This window comes from Anomaloglossus baeobatrachus, chromosome 1, assembly GCF_048569485.1.
Source record: "Anomaloglossus baeobatrachus isolate aAnoBae1 chromosome 1, aAnoBae1.hap1, whole genome shotgun sequence".
NCBI lineage: Eukaryota > Metazoa > Chordata > Amphibia > Anura > Aromobatidae > Anomaloglossus > Anomaloglossus baeobatrachus.
The window spans coordinates 212319371-212333293 of NC_134353.1; the positions used below are offsets into that span (position 1 = coordinate 212319371).

A 13923-nucleotide genomic window follows, 5' to 3' on the forward strand; every position below is an offset into this window, starting at 1 on the left:
ATGAGTTTTTGACATTGTGTATTATCGCTACGTTAAAAGTGCACCATCTTTACAGTTCCAGCAAAGTGGGTAAGATTTATAGCTCACTGTGCGTTTTTTGTTTTTTTTTTCAACACTGCATAAACTGATCTACCGTGCGTGTTTCAAATCTACAACATGTTAATTCCTGCAGATGTACTGAGTTTTATGTGCAGATTTTACTCATACACTTGCATTCGTTGCAGAAAAACTACAGGAAAAAAAATGTACATAAGTATATCAAGGTTTTATCAAAACCAAATGCCATGAACAATGAAAAACAAAGCAGCTTTGTTCAAAACATGACATACCAGTCAAGAGATATAAAACCGCAGCATCAAAAATGTAATAAAAATGCATGTAAAATAAAGTCCAAGTAACCGAATTTACATAATAGGTGCAAAAATGCTACAGAAATTTGGCAACATAAAAAACTGACCTAAAGGTCACAAACGGAATATAGCCTTGCTGTTCACAGATGCTCTCCATCCAATCGAACTGGGCTACAGCAATTTTGCACAGACAAATAAGCAAAAATGTCAGCCTCTAGATGTGCAAAGCTGGTAGAGACATACCCCAAAAGACTTGCCGCAGTAATTGCAGCAAAAGGTGGTCTTTGACTTGAGGTATTGACTCGGGGGGCCTGAATACAAATGCACGTCATAGTTTTCAGATTCATATTTTTTTAAATATTTGGAAAACTAGGTATCATTTCCATATCACATAAAACCCCAATAAAAAATACATTTAAGTTAGTGTAACATGAATAAAAAATGTAGAACAGTTCACTGGTACGAATACTTTTTCAAGGTGCAGTAAACAGGAAAAAAAAAAAAAATCAACCAACCAATAAAAGTGCTTGCTTATTACATATCCCATCTAATGTAAAAATCATAATAAATGATAACCCTTGCAAATAACTATGTTAAAGGGGATTTGTCAGCAGGTTTTTGCTATGTAATCTAAAGACCGTATGCTGCAAGGGTTAAAACACAGAATTCAGGAATGCCTGTTTTGGCAAGGTTCAATCTGTTGTTTATTTGCTATGTTTGTAAAAGCAGTAGGACTTCTTATTGCTCAAACTACAATGTCGTGTCATATGTATTGGCAGTCTAGCATGCCCCTTCCTCCGATTCTACATTGACAGCGAGGTGTCAATCTCTATTGAGAACATGGTGTGGACAGCACAGCCCTCCGGATTTTGCTACATGACTAAATCTAAAAATTTGGATTGTGTCACAACTGCTTCACCCAGTAATCTAAAGGCCGCTTTACACGCTGCAATCTTGCTAGTGTGCATACCCGCCCCCATCGTTTGTGCGTCACGGGCAAATCGGTGCCCGTGGCGCACAAAATCGTGCGGACCCATCACACCACTTACCTGCCTAGCGACGTCGCTGTGACCGGCAAACCGCCTTCTTTCTAAGGGGGAGGTGCGTTCGGCGTCACAGCAACGTCACTAAGCGGCCACTCAATCGAAGCGGAGGGGCAAAGATGAGCGGGCGTAACATCCCGCCCACCTCCTTCCTTCCTCATTGCCGGCGGCCGCAGGTAAGGTGAGGTTCCTCGTTCCTGCGGTGTCACACATAGCGATGTGTGCTGCCGCAGGAACGACGAACAAAATCGTACCTGCAGAAGCAACGATAATTGGGAATAGGGGGGCATGTCAACGATTAGCAATTTTGCACGTGTTTGCGACGATTCTCGATCGCACATAGGTGTCACACGCAAGGACATCGCTAATGCGGCCGGATGTGCGTCACGAATTCCGTGACCCCAACGACTTTGCTTTAGCGATGTCACAGCGTGAAAAGCGGCCTTTAGTCATACATCGTTGGATTCCGGATCTCTTTGCCTACATCATGCTGTTCAGATGAGGTAGCAAAAACCTACTGACAGATTCCCTTTAAAAACTGATCCAGTACAATCCTAGGACATTCTCATACATAGTGCGACGACGCCACCTGGTGTTCGAATTATATAACAATGTGCAGATCTATCGTATGGAGCTGGGTGCTGTGGGTCGCACATGCTCAATCACTTTCACCATAGACCGTTCTCTCCATAGTGAGCAGAAAGCAATTTGTATTAGCTGATCTGCAGTGAACAGAGTGTGGCACTCCGCTCCATACATGATGATGCTGCACATTGCTATACATTTTGAAAAACCAGGTGGCGCAATACTATGTCAGAAAATGTCACAATCCTTTACTGGATTTTTTTTTCCCCCTAAAAAGCGTCTAAATTACAAATCTTGGTCATTTTTTAGATCAATACATTGCATGCAATAAGTAATAGTGTGAAAGCTCCTTCAACATTACAGTAGACAAGACCATAATGAGCATCTTGTGATCAGTATTTGACGCTGGTGCTGTGAAAGGTAAAGATACAATCAGAAAATGTCATGAATGGCGGCCATAGGGGTTTGTTTTTACACGAATAATTACACAGAGAAGCAATGCATGTGTAAATCGCCATATACTGGATTGACTTACAGATTCTTTTCCACCTAGTACTTCCATCCAGAGAAGACGATCTTCTTCTGAAAACGCTTGCATGGTGACTAGAAGTCCTGGCCTAAGGGAAGATTATAATAAAGGTGGTCTTTTCATTATTGGATAAAGAATAAAGCACCCATGTAACCCCACAAGACAAGACAAGCGAGGACCACTACTATCACATAACATGGGCATTGATCCAAAATGTTCAGCAAAAACAGTCCTTGTGTAACTAAATGGAACCTTTTCTTTGTTCTGTTACACTGCTGCATGGTGAATGTTGCTATGGTATAAGCAGTTTTTCTATAACCCCCAATTCCAAAAGTGTTGTGACACTGTCTGGGATGTAAAGAAGACAAAGCATGCAGTGATTTGGAAATGCCTTATAGCCATATTTTTTTCACAACAGAACCTAGAACACAGATCAGAAGATGAACGTTTGACCATTTTCCATTTCATATAAAAAATTAGAAACTGAAACAGCAACATTTTACAAACGTTGGGACAGTCTGTAAAAGTAAGGGAAGTGAGGGGAACAATTCCTGGACTTTTGGGAGAGGAATGTTGTCCCATTCTTGCCTGCTGTAGGATTCTAGCTGCTCCACAGCCTTGGATCTTTGCCGGATTTTTTGATTTATAATGAGCCAAATTTATTCTATTGGTGAAAGTTCTGGACTGTTGGCGGCCAGGTCATCACCTGAACTCTTCTTTGGTGAAGCCATGTTGTTGTTATGGATGCAGTATGTGGCTTAGCTTAGTCTTACTGAAGTATGGAATGTCTTCCATGAAATATTGTCTGGATGGAGCAAATGTTCTAAAACCTCTATACAGGTTATCCACCCATATCCTGTCCACCACCATTAACTTGAGAACGGCGGCAGCTATAGGCATAGAAGTGGTGTCTAGGTATGGTAAAGTAACCATGCGCTACGCAATGAAACCACCTATAGCGCCACCTGGTCGAAAACAACAGAGTTAGCATTTTTATCTCGGAAATGGAACGAGATAGAGAAAAAAAAAAGTGAATTACAAAGTTGTAGGGCATCATCAATTCAATACGAATCGACACCTTGCATACAGAAATGCTATGATATGAAACCCATGAACCCCCCCCAACCCCAAAACATTGAATGCTGGTCACACATATGGCGCTCATTTAACTTTGATGCTCAAAGTGGCCGTCAGCTGCAATGCACATCTGGACTCTGGACAGCATACTGTATCTTGCTGCACGTTGTGCAATATGGTAGGTGACACGTTTGCACAAGCATCTGTAATATGTCGTCATAGGTCCTGCAATGTTGGTGGAGGGGTCGCATACACCTGCTGTTTGATGTAACCTCACAGAAAGAAGTCCAATAGGGTCAGGTCAGGTGAGCGTGGAGGCCACTCCACACAGCCACCATACCCAATGACTTGTAGGAAGGTCTCCATGAGCAGACCGCAGGCTTGTAAGTTTTACACGTTCTAATCATAGCATTTCTGTATGCAAGGTGTCGATTCGTATTGAATTGATGATGCCCTACAACTTTGTAATTCACTTTTTTTCTCTATCTCGTTCCGTTTTCGAGATAAAAATGCTAACTCTGTTGTTTTCCACCAGGCGGCGCTATAGGTAGTTTCATTGCGTAGCGCAAGGATACTTTACTATACCTAGACACCACTTTTATGCCTATAGCTGCCGCCGTTCGCAAGTTAATGGCGGTGTACAGGATCTGGGTGCACACACTGTATAATGCTCAGTATTGATAGTGCCTTTCAGGATGTGTAAGTCGCACACATCAATCAAAGGTTGTAAGGGAACCTTAAACCATCAGTTCTAGACTTTTGAACAGTGCGCTGATGAGCTGGATGGCTTCTCACCCAGAGTCTGCAGGATGCGGTGTTTCTGGTCTCCATAACGAATTTCAAATTTTAATTAATCTGACTACAGAACAATTTTTAATTTGACTTCACTCCTTTTTAACCACTCAAGAGACAAATAACATACTATGCACGTCATGAGTCATATCCCTGCCTTTGATGCGTTTTTGTACGCCGAGCCTGCATCTTTTCTTGCACATTTTGGCTGATTTAATCAGGCAACATATGCCTCTAACAGCGTTCGGTGAATCGGCAATCCGCCTCCATCTATTAACCTGTTAAATGCCACTGAATAACTGACAGCGGTATTTAACGCACGTGCTGGCAATGAGGTGTGCTGTTCTGACCCCCTCATCATCACTCGTCGCATGAAGTCAATGAGTTGTTGTGACAGCCAGTGGTCTGCTGAAGACCACTTACTGTCATCACAGTACTCCTGTGAAAGCCAGCATGTGACCAGCGTTCATAAGAGACTGTGATTTCTTCTATATACAGCAATGCTGTGGCACTGCTGTACATAGAACAAGTGATCAGGCTATTGCAAGTTCAAGTCCCCTAAGGGAACTATAAACAATTGCAGAATTTTACTCTTTTTGCTATTTCACCAGACTTGATTTTTTTTTTTCGCTTCCATTACATCACATGATAAAATGGAATGGTGTCATTCATATGTACAAATCATCCTGCAAAAACAAGCCCTCACATGGCTATATCAATGGAGAAATAAAAAAGTGATGTCTCTTGGAATAAGGAGAGGAAAAAACAAAAGCGAAAATATTAAAAATCACCCTGTCCTTAAGGGGTTACGTGAGTTTTGTCCCAAAGAAGATGACATAATTTCTGGATTGTGTTGATGCATGGCTTCTTTCTTGTAGGCTAAAGCTTTAGCTTGCATTTGGGAATTGCACGTCGAATTGTGTTCACAAACAACAATGATTTCTAGATTTATTCCTGAGCCCACGCAGAAATTTGCATGAAAAATCATGCCCATTTTTAAGGAAATGCTTCTGGAGGGCCAGATTACAAGCATCCAATAATGATCGTTGGACTTATCCCTTTTGCGCATGGATTTCTCCAGAATTTCTTATTCCTTGAGCATATTATGTACTGTAGATGGTTGAATATTCAAAGTCTTTGCAATTTTAAAACTACTATTTTTCTGAAATTTTTCCACAAAATACAGACGCAGTTTACAAACTGTTGAATACCTGACCTTATTTGCATCAGAGAGACTCTGCCTCTCTAACATGCTGTTTTTAGATAAAGTGGTGGCACCTACATGAAAACTAACCCTCCAGCTGTTTCTCAATATTATCAGTTGCATTTTCAGCCTGTTAAAAGGGAATCTGTCACCAAGTTTTTGCTACTCCATCTGAGAGCAGCATAATGTAGAGACAGAGACCTTGATTCCAATGATGTGTCACTTACTGAGCTGTTTCTAGTCATTTTGATAAAAAAAACAATGTTTTCTCTGCTGCAGATCTAGCAGTTATACAGAGCTCATGAATAGGGTGGACTACCTGGCAGCAGGCCAAGTAGTCCTCCAATGATCTACTGCTGATTAAACAGTGATTTTATCAAAACTACACTAAGCAGCCCAGTAAGTGACACACTGCTGGTATCAGGATTTCAGTTTTTAAGTTATGCTGCTCTCAGATTAGGTAGCAAAACCCTGGTAATAGATTCCCTTAAATAATGTCCCAACTTTTGTTGCTGCCATCAAATTCAAAATAAGTAAATTTTTCCACACGAAATGGAAAAATGTCTTTCATCTTCTAATATTTCTTCTATGTAGTATGGTGAATAAAATAGGACTAACATTTCCAAGTATTTGAAATTCCACTTTCTAGCAATCGGAGCTACAAAACCAATGAAATGTCTTCTATAGCGGCATGTTCAGATATTGGAAGGGGCCTACAATGGCGGTGAGTGATCTTAAAGCAGGGAGCCATGCTGTACAGTCAGACAAATTAGGTGCACTTGAAGTTACCCAAAACTAAGACACAAAGATATCAGAGATTTTGAATTGATCAGGGCAAAACAGGGAAGAAACAAACATTTCAATTACTTGAACGTCTGATACATTGTGGGTTCCTGGCAGTAAAAATATAAAGATGAAGGAAAAAAAACTCCAGTGGGAATCTCTGAACGTCTTGCAGACTGCAGTATATATGACAGAAGTGTGCCATTACTGTGTAAAGCGCCTCCGGAGCTGAGCCCAAGCCATACAATGCAGGTGAAGGCTGGATTATACAGCCGTCACTCAAGTGTAAATGTTGCATTCGGAAACCACGCCAATCGCAACAGTTTAACCCTTTCATCGTCTCCAACATGGTGATTGCCACTCTGGAGCTCATGATATTAACCATAAGTTCCTAAAGTCATACCCTTAATACTTATTTCATGTTTACAATATGGGATGAATAATTTTAGATTTTAAAAGATGGGGCTTTTGCAGTCATGGCAATACCACACATATTTTAAACATTTTGTGTTTGAAATAAGGAAATAATAAGGGGGAAGGTGGGGGGGATACATTGAAGTTTTTAGGTTTTTTTAATTAACAAATTTAACTATTCTTTATCACCCCTGTGGGACTTGAACCATACTGTTCACTTGTACAGTATACACATTAGTAGGAATGTAAATATGGAAACTAGAGAGGCCTTCAGTAACAACATCGGCCAGTCAAGAGGACTTGTTCCAAGGAAAGGCTTACGTTTAGAGTTTGTGGTGAGATGTTCAGGTTTACTCAAAACTGTAACCCAGGTTGCTGTTCCTTTAAGGCTGTAGCCTCACCTCTCTGCCCACTCCTCTCCCCCCGCCAATGACTGCATACAGGGCTGCAGCAGTGACTTTCCACCTACAGTATGTGACCACTGCTGCCAATCACTGGCAACAGTGTTGACACCAGAGGAGTGACCCAGAATATATGTTGGCCCCACCGTAGAAACAGGTTTACCACACACACCACAGCTGGTTAAACTGAAGGAAAATATAAAGTATACCCCACTGACAATACCAAGTGTGGGTTTCCTATGTTTTACTACAGGACATTAGTATATTTATTAGTCACTTTTATTCTTGGGAACCAACCTTCTTCTGCTCAATTTGCAATTTCTTTTCTACACATTACCATGGTTCTCGGGTCTCCTTGCATCATCCTCAATCATAGGTTTACGATATATCCAAAAGATATACAGTGGAACCCTGGTTAACAAGAACAATCCGTTCTGGGAGTGTGCTTGTAAACAAAGTTACTCATCTAGCAAAGCAAGATTTCCCATAGGAAATCATTGGAATGCAGACAATTCGATCCACAACTTGTTCAATGTCCCATTCCACACATGCACAAACACACAAGCACATATTATGCTCACCTTACCTACCGTTCCATCACCGACCTGCTGGTCCTTGCAGTTAGCCGGTACAGGATGTGTATCGGGTAACCATTACGACTGATGCCGGAGCTTCCGCTGCCAGAGCTCTGACGTCAAAGGCAGGAGCCACTTTCCTCTGATTGGTCAGTGTGCTGCCTTTGAGTAGCGGCTGACAGCGGAAGTTCCTGACTCGTCGCGATGGTTACCCGATACACTTCCTGTAGCGGCGAACTACAAGAACCGGGAGGCCGGCGAGGGAACGGAATGTAAGGTAAGGTGAGCATGTGAGCGTGTTTGTGCGTGTTTGTGCGGACTACAAGAGCGGGTTACATCGCGGGTGATGTACGGAACCAGAAATGTGTGCGGTATTTGCTCATACAGCAAAGCTTGCTCGTAAACTGAGTTACAAATTTACAGCTTTGCTCGTAAAGCGAAATACTCGCTAACTGGGTTACTCGTTAACTGAGGTTCCACTGTAAATGTATATTTCAAACCGCCTATGCTGATTAAAAGAATATCATTGGGTAGGTATCCAAAAATAGGTTTAACAAGTGAAAAAATCCTAAGAAAAGGTCAAAGATTTACTAAAATTATAATAAAGCGTTTTTTTCATGCGTTTTTTTCATGCGTTTACGCAGCGTTTTAAACTGCAGCATAAACGCATTCGTTATGCGTCCCCAGCAGTCTATGAGAATGAAGCAAATTCCATGCGCACGTTGCGTTTTAAAACGCAGAGTTTTGGATGCCAAATTTTTGACAAAATCGATGCGTTCTAAAAAGCAACATGTCACTTGTGCGTTTTGGATGCTTTTCCCACTGTGGGAGAGCAAGCATCCAGAACGCATCCAATCTGCATTCAAAATGCATCCAAAATGCAGCGTTTTGGATGTGTTTTCAAATGCACATGCAGTGACAAAATGCTGCAGATTTTTTGTCAAGCCAGAACGCAACGTGCACACATACCCTTAGAGTGAGGATGTGGACGAGGGCACCATTTGCGTTTACTACTAGGGTGCCAACCTCTGCTGTCAGGCAGGGTATGACAGGGTCAATATAGGGTTAATGAGGCTTTTAATTAATTACTGTTGTATCACTTTTTCCATACTACACCCCTGACCTTGTACACAATCTATTTTAATTGTTACCCTTGCACCCTGTTTGACATTTATCTTTTTTGACTAGTATCAATTTTAAGGGATTACTATAAGTTTGGTCATTTTGCTTCCTTACGATTTTAATGCATATTTAATAAAACTTTGAACTTTTAATAGGATTTTTTTCACTTGCGAAAGCTCCTATGCTGGCCTCAGCTACAACATATGTCCAGCGTGTACTATTGTGCACACAAGAAGGGGTGCATAGACTTCATCTTACCTCTCCACAGCTTCCACATCAAAGCAAAACCTTCGGTCTATAGTATCAGTGTTTCGTCTTAGGCAGTATTTAATGGTAAAATTTTCCCCTTCACCCTAACAAAATAAAATAAATATCTCTGATGAATAATATCAAGACATTTGGTATTGATATTTGAATTTCAAAATCTTAAAGGGGTTATGCCCTGTTAAAATAGTTTTTTCTTCAAATAAACTTAATTAGTTGACCCCCCCCCCCAAAAAACTGCACTTTGCTCCCCCTGAACAGTTCCAGAGTCTTGTCTCCGCTGCTGCTCCTAATGTCTACTCTGTATTATTGTCTATAGTGCGGATTTCCTGTGAACAGCACTAAAGCCAATAAACTAATTGCAAAAAAAGTGTCACGGTCAGCATAGGAATAATGAATATTTCCAAACTGCTAAAAGCAAAAAAAAAAACAAAAAAAAAGTCCCTTAAATAAAGACTGTGTTGACATAACTTATTGTCTATGCTTAACAAAATCTTAATTACTCACCGGTAATGGGATTTTCAATAGCCCATGACAGCACCACATGAGAGATAGGTTCCGCCCACATCAGGACAGGAAACCCACTGATAAAAAGGCGGTACCTCTCCTCCACATCAGTAGGTTTTCAGAGCCAGAGAGGACCAACAAAACACAATAAACAGATTAATCACACCACCACCCAAGGAAACCACCAATAACTCTAACACTCCCCGAAGGGTGCCCACAACCAGTGAATAGGGGGGGAACTAAGGGTGCTGTCATGGGCTATTGAAAATCCCATTACCGGTGAGTAATTAAGATTTTTCCCTGCCGCCCATGACAGCACCACATGAGAGATTTATATAGACCAACCACCTTAGGGAGGGACCACCGCTTGTAAGACCCGTCTCCCAAAGGAAAGGTCAGTTGTGGAGGACAAGTCCAGCCTATAGTGCCGAAAGAAAGTCCCAGGAGACGACCAAGTAGCCGCCCGACAGATCTGGTCAAGAGAGGCATCCGCCCTCTCCGCCCAAGACGTAGAGACTGCTCTAGTGGAGTGCGCCCTTATGCCCGGAGGAGGAGTGGCGTCTTTAGCCGAGTACGCCAAACCGATGGCATCCCTGACCCATCTGGCCAAGGTAGCTTTAGAAGCCCCACGCCCCTTGGACTGCCCCTGAAAAGTGACAAACAGGACCTGAGACTTCCTCCATTCCCTAGTCCTATCTAGGTACGTGACTAAGGCCCTCCGGACATCCAACGTGTGTAACCTAGCCTCCGTCTCGTTCTGAGGGGGGTCACAGAGGGAAGGGAGCACGATCTCTTGGGACCTATGAAAAGGGGTAGAAACCTTGGGCAAGTAGAAAGGATCAGCCAGAAAGGCAGCAGCACCCTGTATTAAGGGCAAGGACGAGATAATATCCTTCCTAGGAGCGTCATTACGCAACTGGTCTTCCAACTGCTGAAGCCACACCATCAAAGACCGGGCAACACAGGCGCCGGTCACGGCCGGGCGCAAGCCACCTGCCGCAGACTCCCATGTACCTCTCAGAAAACCATCAGCCTTCCTATCCAGCTGATCCTTAAGGGACCCCAAGTCCTCAAACGGCAAGGTAGTGGAACGAGACGCCTTGGCAATAGCGACATCAATTTTTGGGGTTCTATCCCAAGAGGTAGACGCCTCCTCATCCACAGGGTACTTCCGTTTTAGGGAAGAGCTAAGATTCAACCTTTTGTCCATCTTTTTCCACTGGTCAGTAATGAGACCTTGAACCTTCTGGGGAATGGGAAACCCCTTACGCTTCCTGGAATCCAAGCCCCCAAACATGACATCCTGGGTAGATTCGGGCCCCCTGGAGTCCACTATGCCCATGGTCGAACGTACAGCCTTCACCAAAGGTCCCACGTCTGCTGTAGGGAAACAAGGACGACCACCCTCATCGGAAGAGGAAGAGGAGCCAGAATCGGAGGGGGAAGATCCCGAGGATCCCGACGACCGAGAGCCCCGGGCCGAACCAGCCGAGGTATCGGGAGTAGACTGCTTATGATGACGGGACTTCTTGCGCCTCCTGCCCCCCTTAAGGGATTTAAGGGACTCCTGTACTTCCGCCCTGATAATGGAGCGCAATTCAGATGAGAACCCCGGCCCCTCTTTGAGCAGGGTCTGTTGGATACAGTCTGCACATAGGGCCTTGGTGTAATCCGAAGACAGGGAGGATTGGCATATGGCACATTCCTTGTGACGCTGCTTGGAGGCACTCTTTTTCGGTACCTAACAAGAGAGGGGACACGGAAACGGGGACTTAGAAACATGAAGACCACGAAGTCCACTCACCCCCACGACTCCAGGCAATACCGGATCAGGAGGCGGATTCCCCTTGGATCTCCTGGGACCCACCGACCGAACGCTGCCCGGGCTCGACACAGCCTTCCGGGAACGATCCGCAGAGCCGCGGTCCGAGCCACGCTGGGGCGACTCTTTGCGCTGCTCCTTGCTGCGGGGGGAATCTCCTGCCATAATGGAGGAGAAAAAACTCACCAGTCCCAAGCGCCGGCCAGATATACCTCTTTAGATGGGCGCCGCCATCTTGGATCCGAGTGCGCATGCGCACACCAGTCACTTCCTGGTCGCAGGGCGCACGGCATCCTGGAATCGCGTCACTTCCGGTCGGAGCGTCCAGCTTCACCCCGGCGTGCAGCACAGCAGGGACAAGCCTTCCGGCGGCCGCCGTGAGTGCGCACATCCCCGGAGCGACGCCGGGCCGAGCTCCCGCTCCAGGCCCGCGCCTCACCGCCGCAGAGGTCTGAGACCGAGGGGGGGTGCATCCAGGCCCGAGCACCGGCTTCAGGTAAGTACCAGGCTTCCACACCGGGCCGGACCTGGGACATCAATGGGTTGTCCATACCAGGACAGGAAACCAAAACTGATGTGGAGGAGAGGTACCGCCTTTTTATCAGTGGGTTTCCTGTCCTGATGTGGGCGGAACCTATCTCTCATGTGGTGCTGTCATGGGCGGCAGGGAAAAGAGGAATTATGTACTAAATACTAAAATCACAGGATGTAATTGGGGATGGTAACCAATGGGATATAAACTCAGAAGTATTAATTCCTATACAAATAAATCCCAGTAGAACGGTATTTGCTGTTGCTATATTGTGCGGCTGCAGTTCTGCACTATAGTAAACTTTGGAGTAGCACGGTGGATCAGTGGTTAGCACTGTTGTGACACCCCTGGACTATTAAGTTGTCACAGGGTACTGCACGCTCGCTCTGTTTAGTGCAGTATTCAAATCCCTCATGGTTCTCGGTCCCCATCTTAAAGTGCTGCCTCCAACAGCAAATCAAATCCTAGATACACCCTGCACCACACCCACCAGACACAGCAGTGGGCAGCTTGAGCGGAATAGGGTCGTCCACCTAGGGGTCAGGGAGGGGAAGTGAGGAGTGTAGAAGTGAAGTTGAAGAGAAGAGAGGTAGCCCTCGAGCTGAGAGGAGTGGCTCCCAGGAGAAGCTGACTAGGTTGCAGACGGTGGTCTGGACATAGAGGAGTCAGACACCCGGTCGCAGGGGATTGAGGCTAGGTGCCTGGACCTGTCAAAGATTACGGTCAGCAGCCTGGTCTGATTACCGGTCCGGGACCGAAGGCACGGCGGGGTACACGGACTCTAGGTCGGGGAGAAGCTTCAGGCAACCCGGCAATTAACTTGCGGAGAACGGAGCCTTTATGGACTGTTCCCACTAGCTCCAGAATCAGGGCACTAACGCAACGAGGGGGATAGAGCCTTCCACATAAGCAGCCCACTGAAATCCCAAGCGTGAGCCACAGTGGGGAGTGGGGCCCGGCAAGTTCCAGACTACTGGGCAACTATGGTGAATGTAAACTTTGTGCCAGGAGGCAGGCCACGGATCACCAGGCAGCACTGCAGGGGACGGGACCCGGACGAGCTCCCCTTGAGAGGCAGCGGCATCCATAGACTTGGTTTACCCGGTTGTCGGCATCTGCTTATTGGCTGAGTGAGTACCTGAGTGATTTCCCCTTCACGACACCCAGTAGCATCATTCAAAGTCCCAGGGCCAGCTCCTACCCCTGGAGGGCAACGACACCTGGCTGCCCCCCTCCATTACTCCGGGTACTCCCAACAGCAGCGGCGGTACCCCCAGTTACCGCACACTACGGGTGGCGTCACGAACTATAACTCCCCTGTAAATATTCCCCCTTTTACTTTAGAGAGTGTGGCCCCCTAAGCCCCCGGGTCCGGAGACCCTTGAGCCAAGAACGGACACTACCCCTGGATCCGAGCGGTTCGATTCGCTGCTGGGGCGGCACACTGTTACTTTGCACCACAGGGATCATGGGTTTAAATCCCCACCAAGGACAACTATAGTAAATTAATAGCCATCGAGGAATACCTTTGCACATGTTAGCTCCAAAAATTGTCTCATATTAGCCACCCCAATAGGTTTCACCTAACTGGCTTCATCAAGGGAATGAGGCTTATAAGTGTATATAAGATGCCAGTGTGGTGAAACACAGTAGGAAGGCTATGTGACAAACATGTGATGAGTGATGAGCGAACATTATGCTCAGAATGTTTTCTTGGAAAAATGCTTGAGTTCCATTATATTCAGTACTTGAGTTGCTGCCATCCAAGCGTCCAACTGATCTTAACGGAGTACTGAGCACTTGAGTATGGTAGTGCACGCTCATCACTAACGACAAGTTTTTGAGATGGCTTGTGCGAGGGTGCATCTCGATAGCTACCGTATTCATTTAATATAGTACAGGACCGCAGCCACACAACGCATC

General features: G+C 45.1%; 1 protein-coding gene across 1 annotated transcript in view; it reads right to left on the reverse strand.

Annotated features, from left to right (window-relative positions):
• ARHGAP10 (Rho GTPase activating protein 10) overlaps positions 1-13923 on the reverse strand; it is a 363870-nt gene that overhangs the window by 193825 nt on the left and 156122 nt on the right. The window contains exons 10-11 of the mRNA XM_075348016.1: positions 9134-9228; positions 2514-2595 (exon numbers count right to left, since the gene is read on the reverse strand). Coding sequence (XP_075204131.1) covers positions 2514-2595; positions 9134-9228 — 177 coding nt within the window. The remainder of the gene's footprint in view (positions 1-2513; positions 2596-9133; positions 9229-13923) is intronic.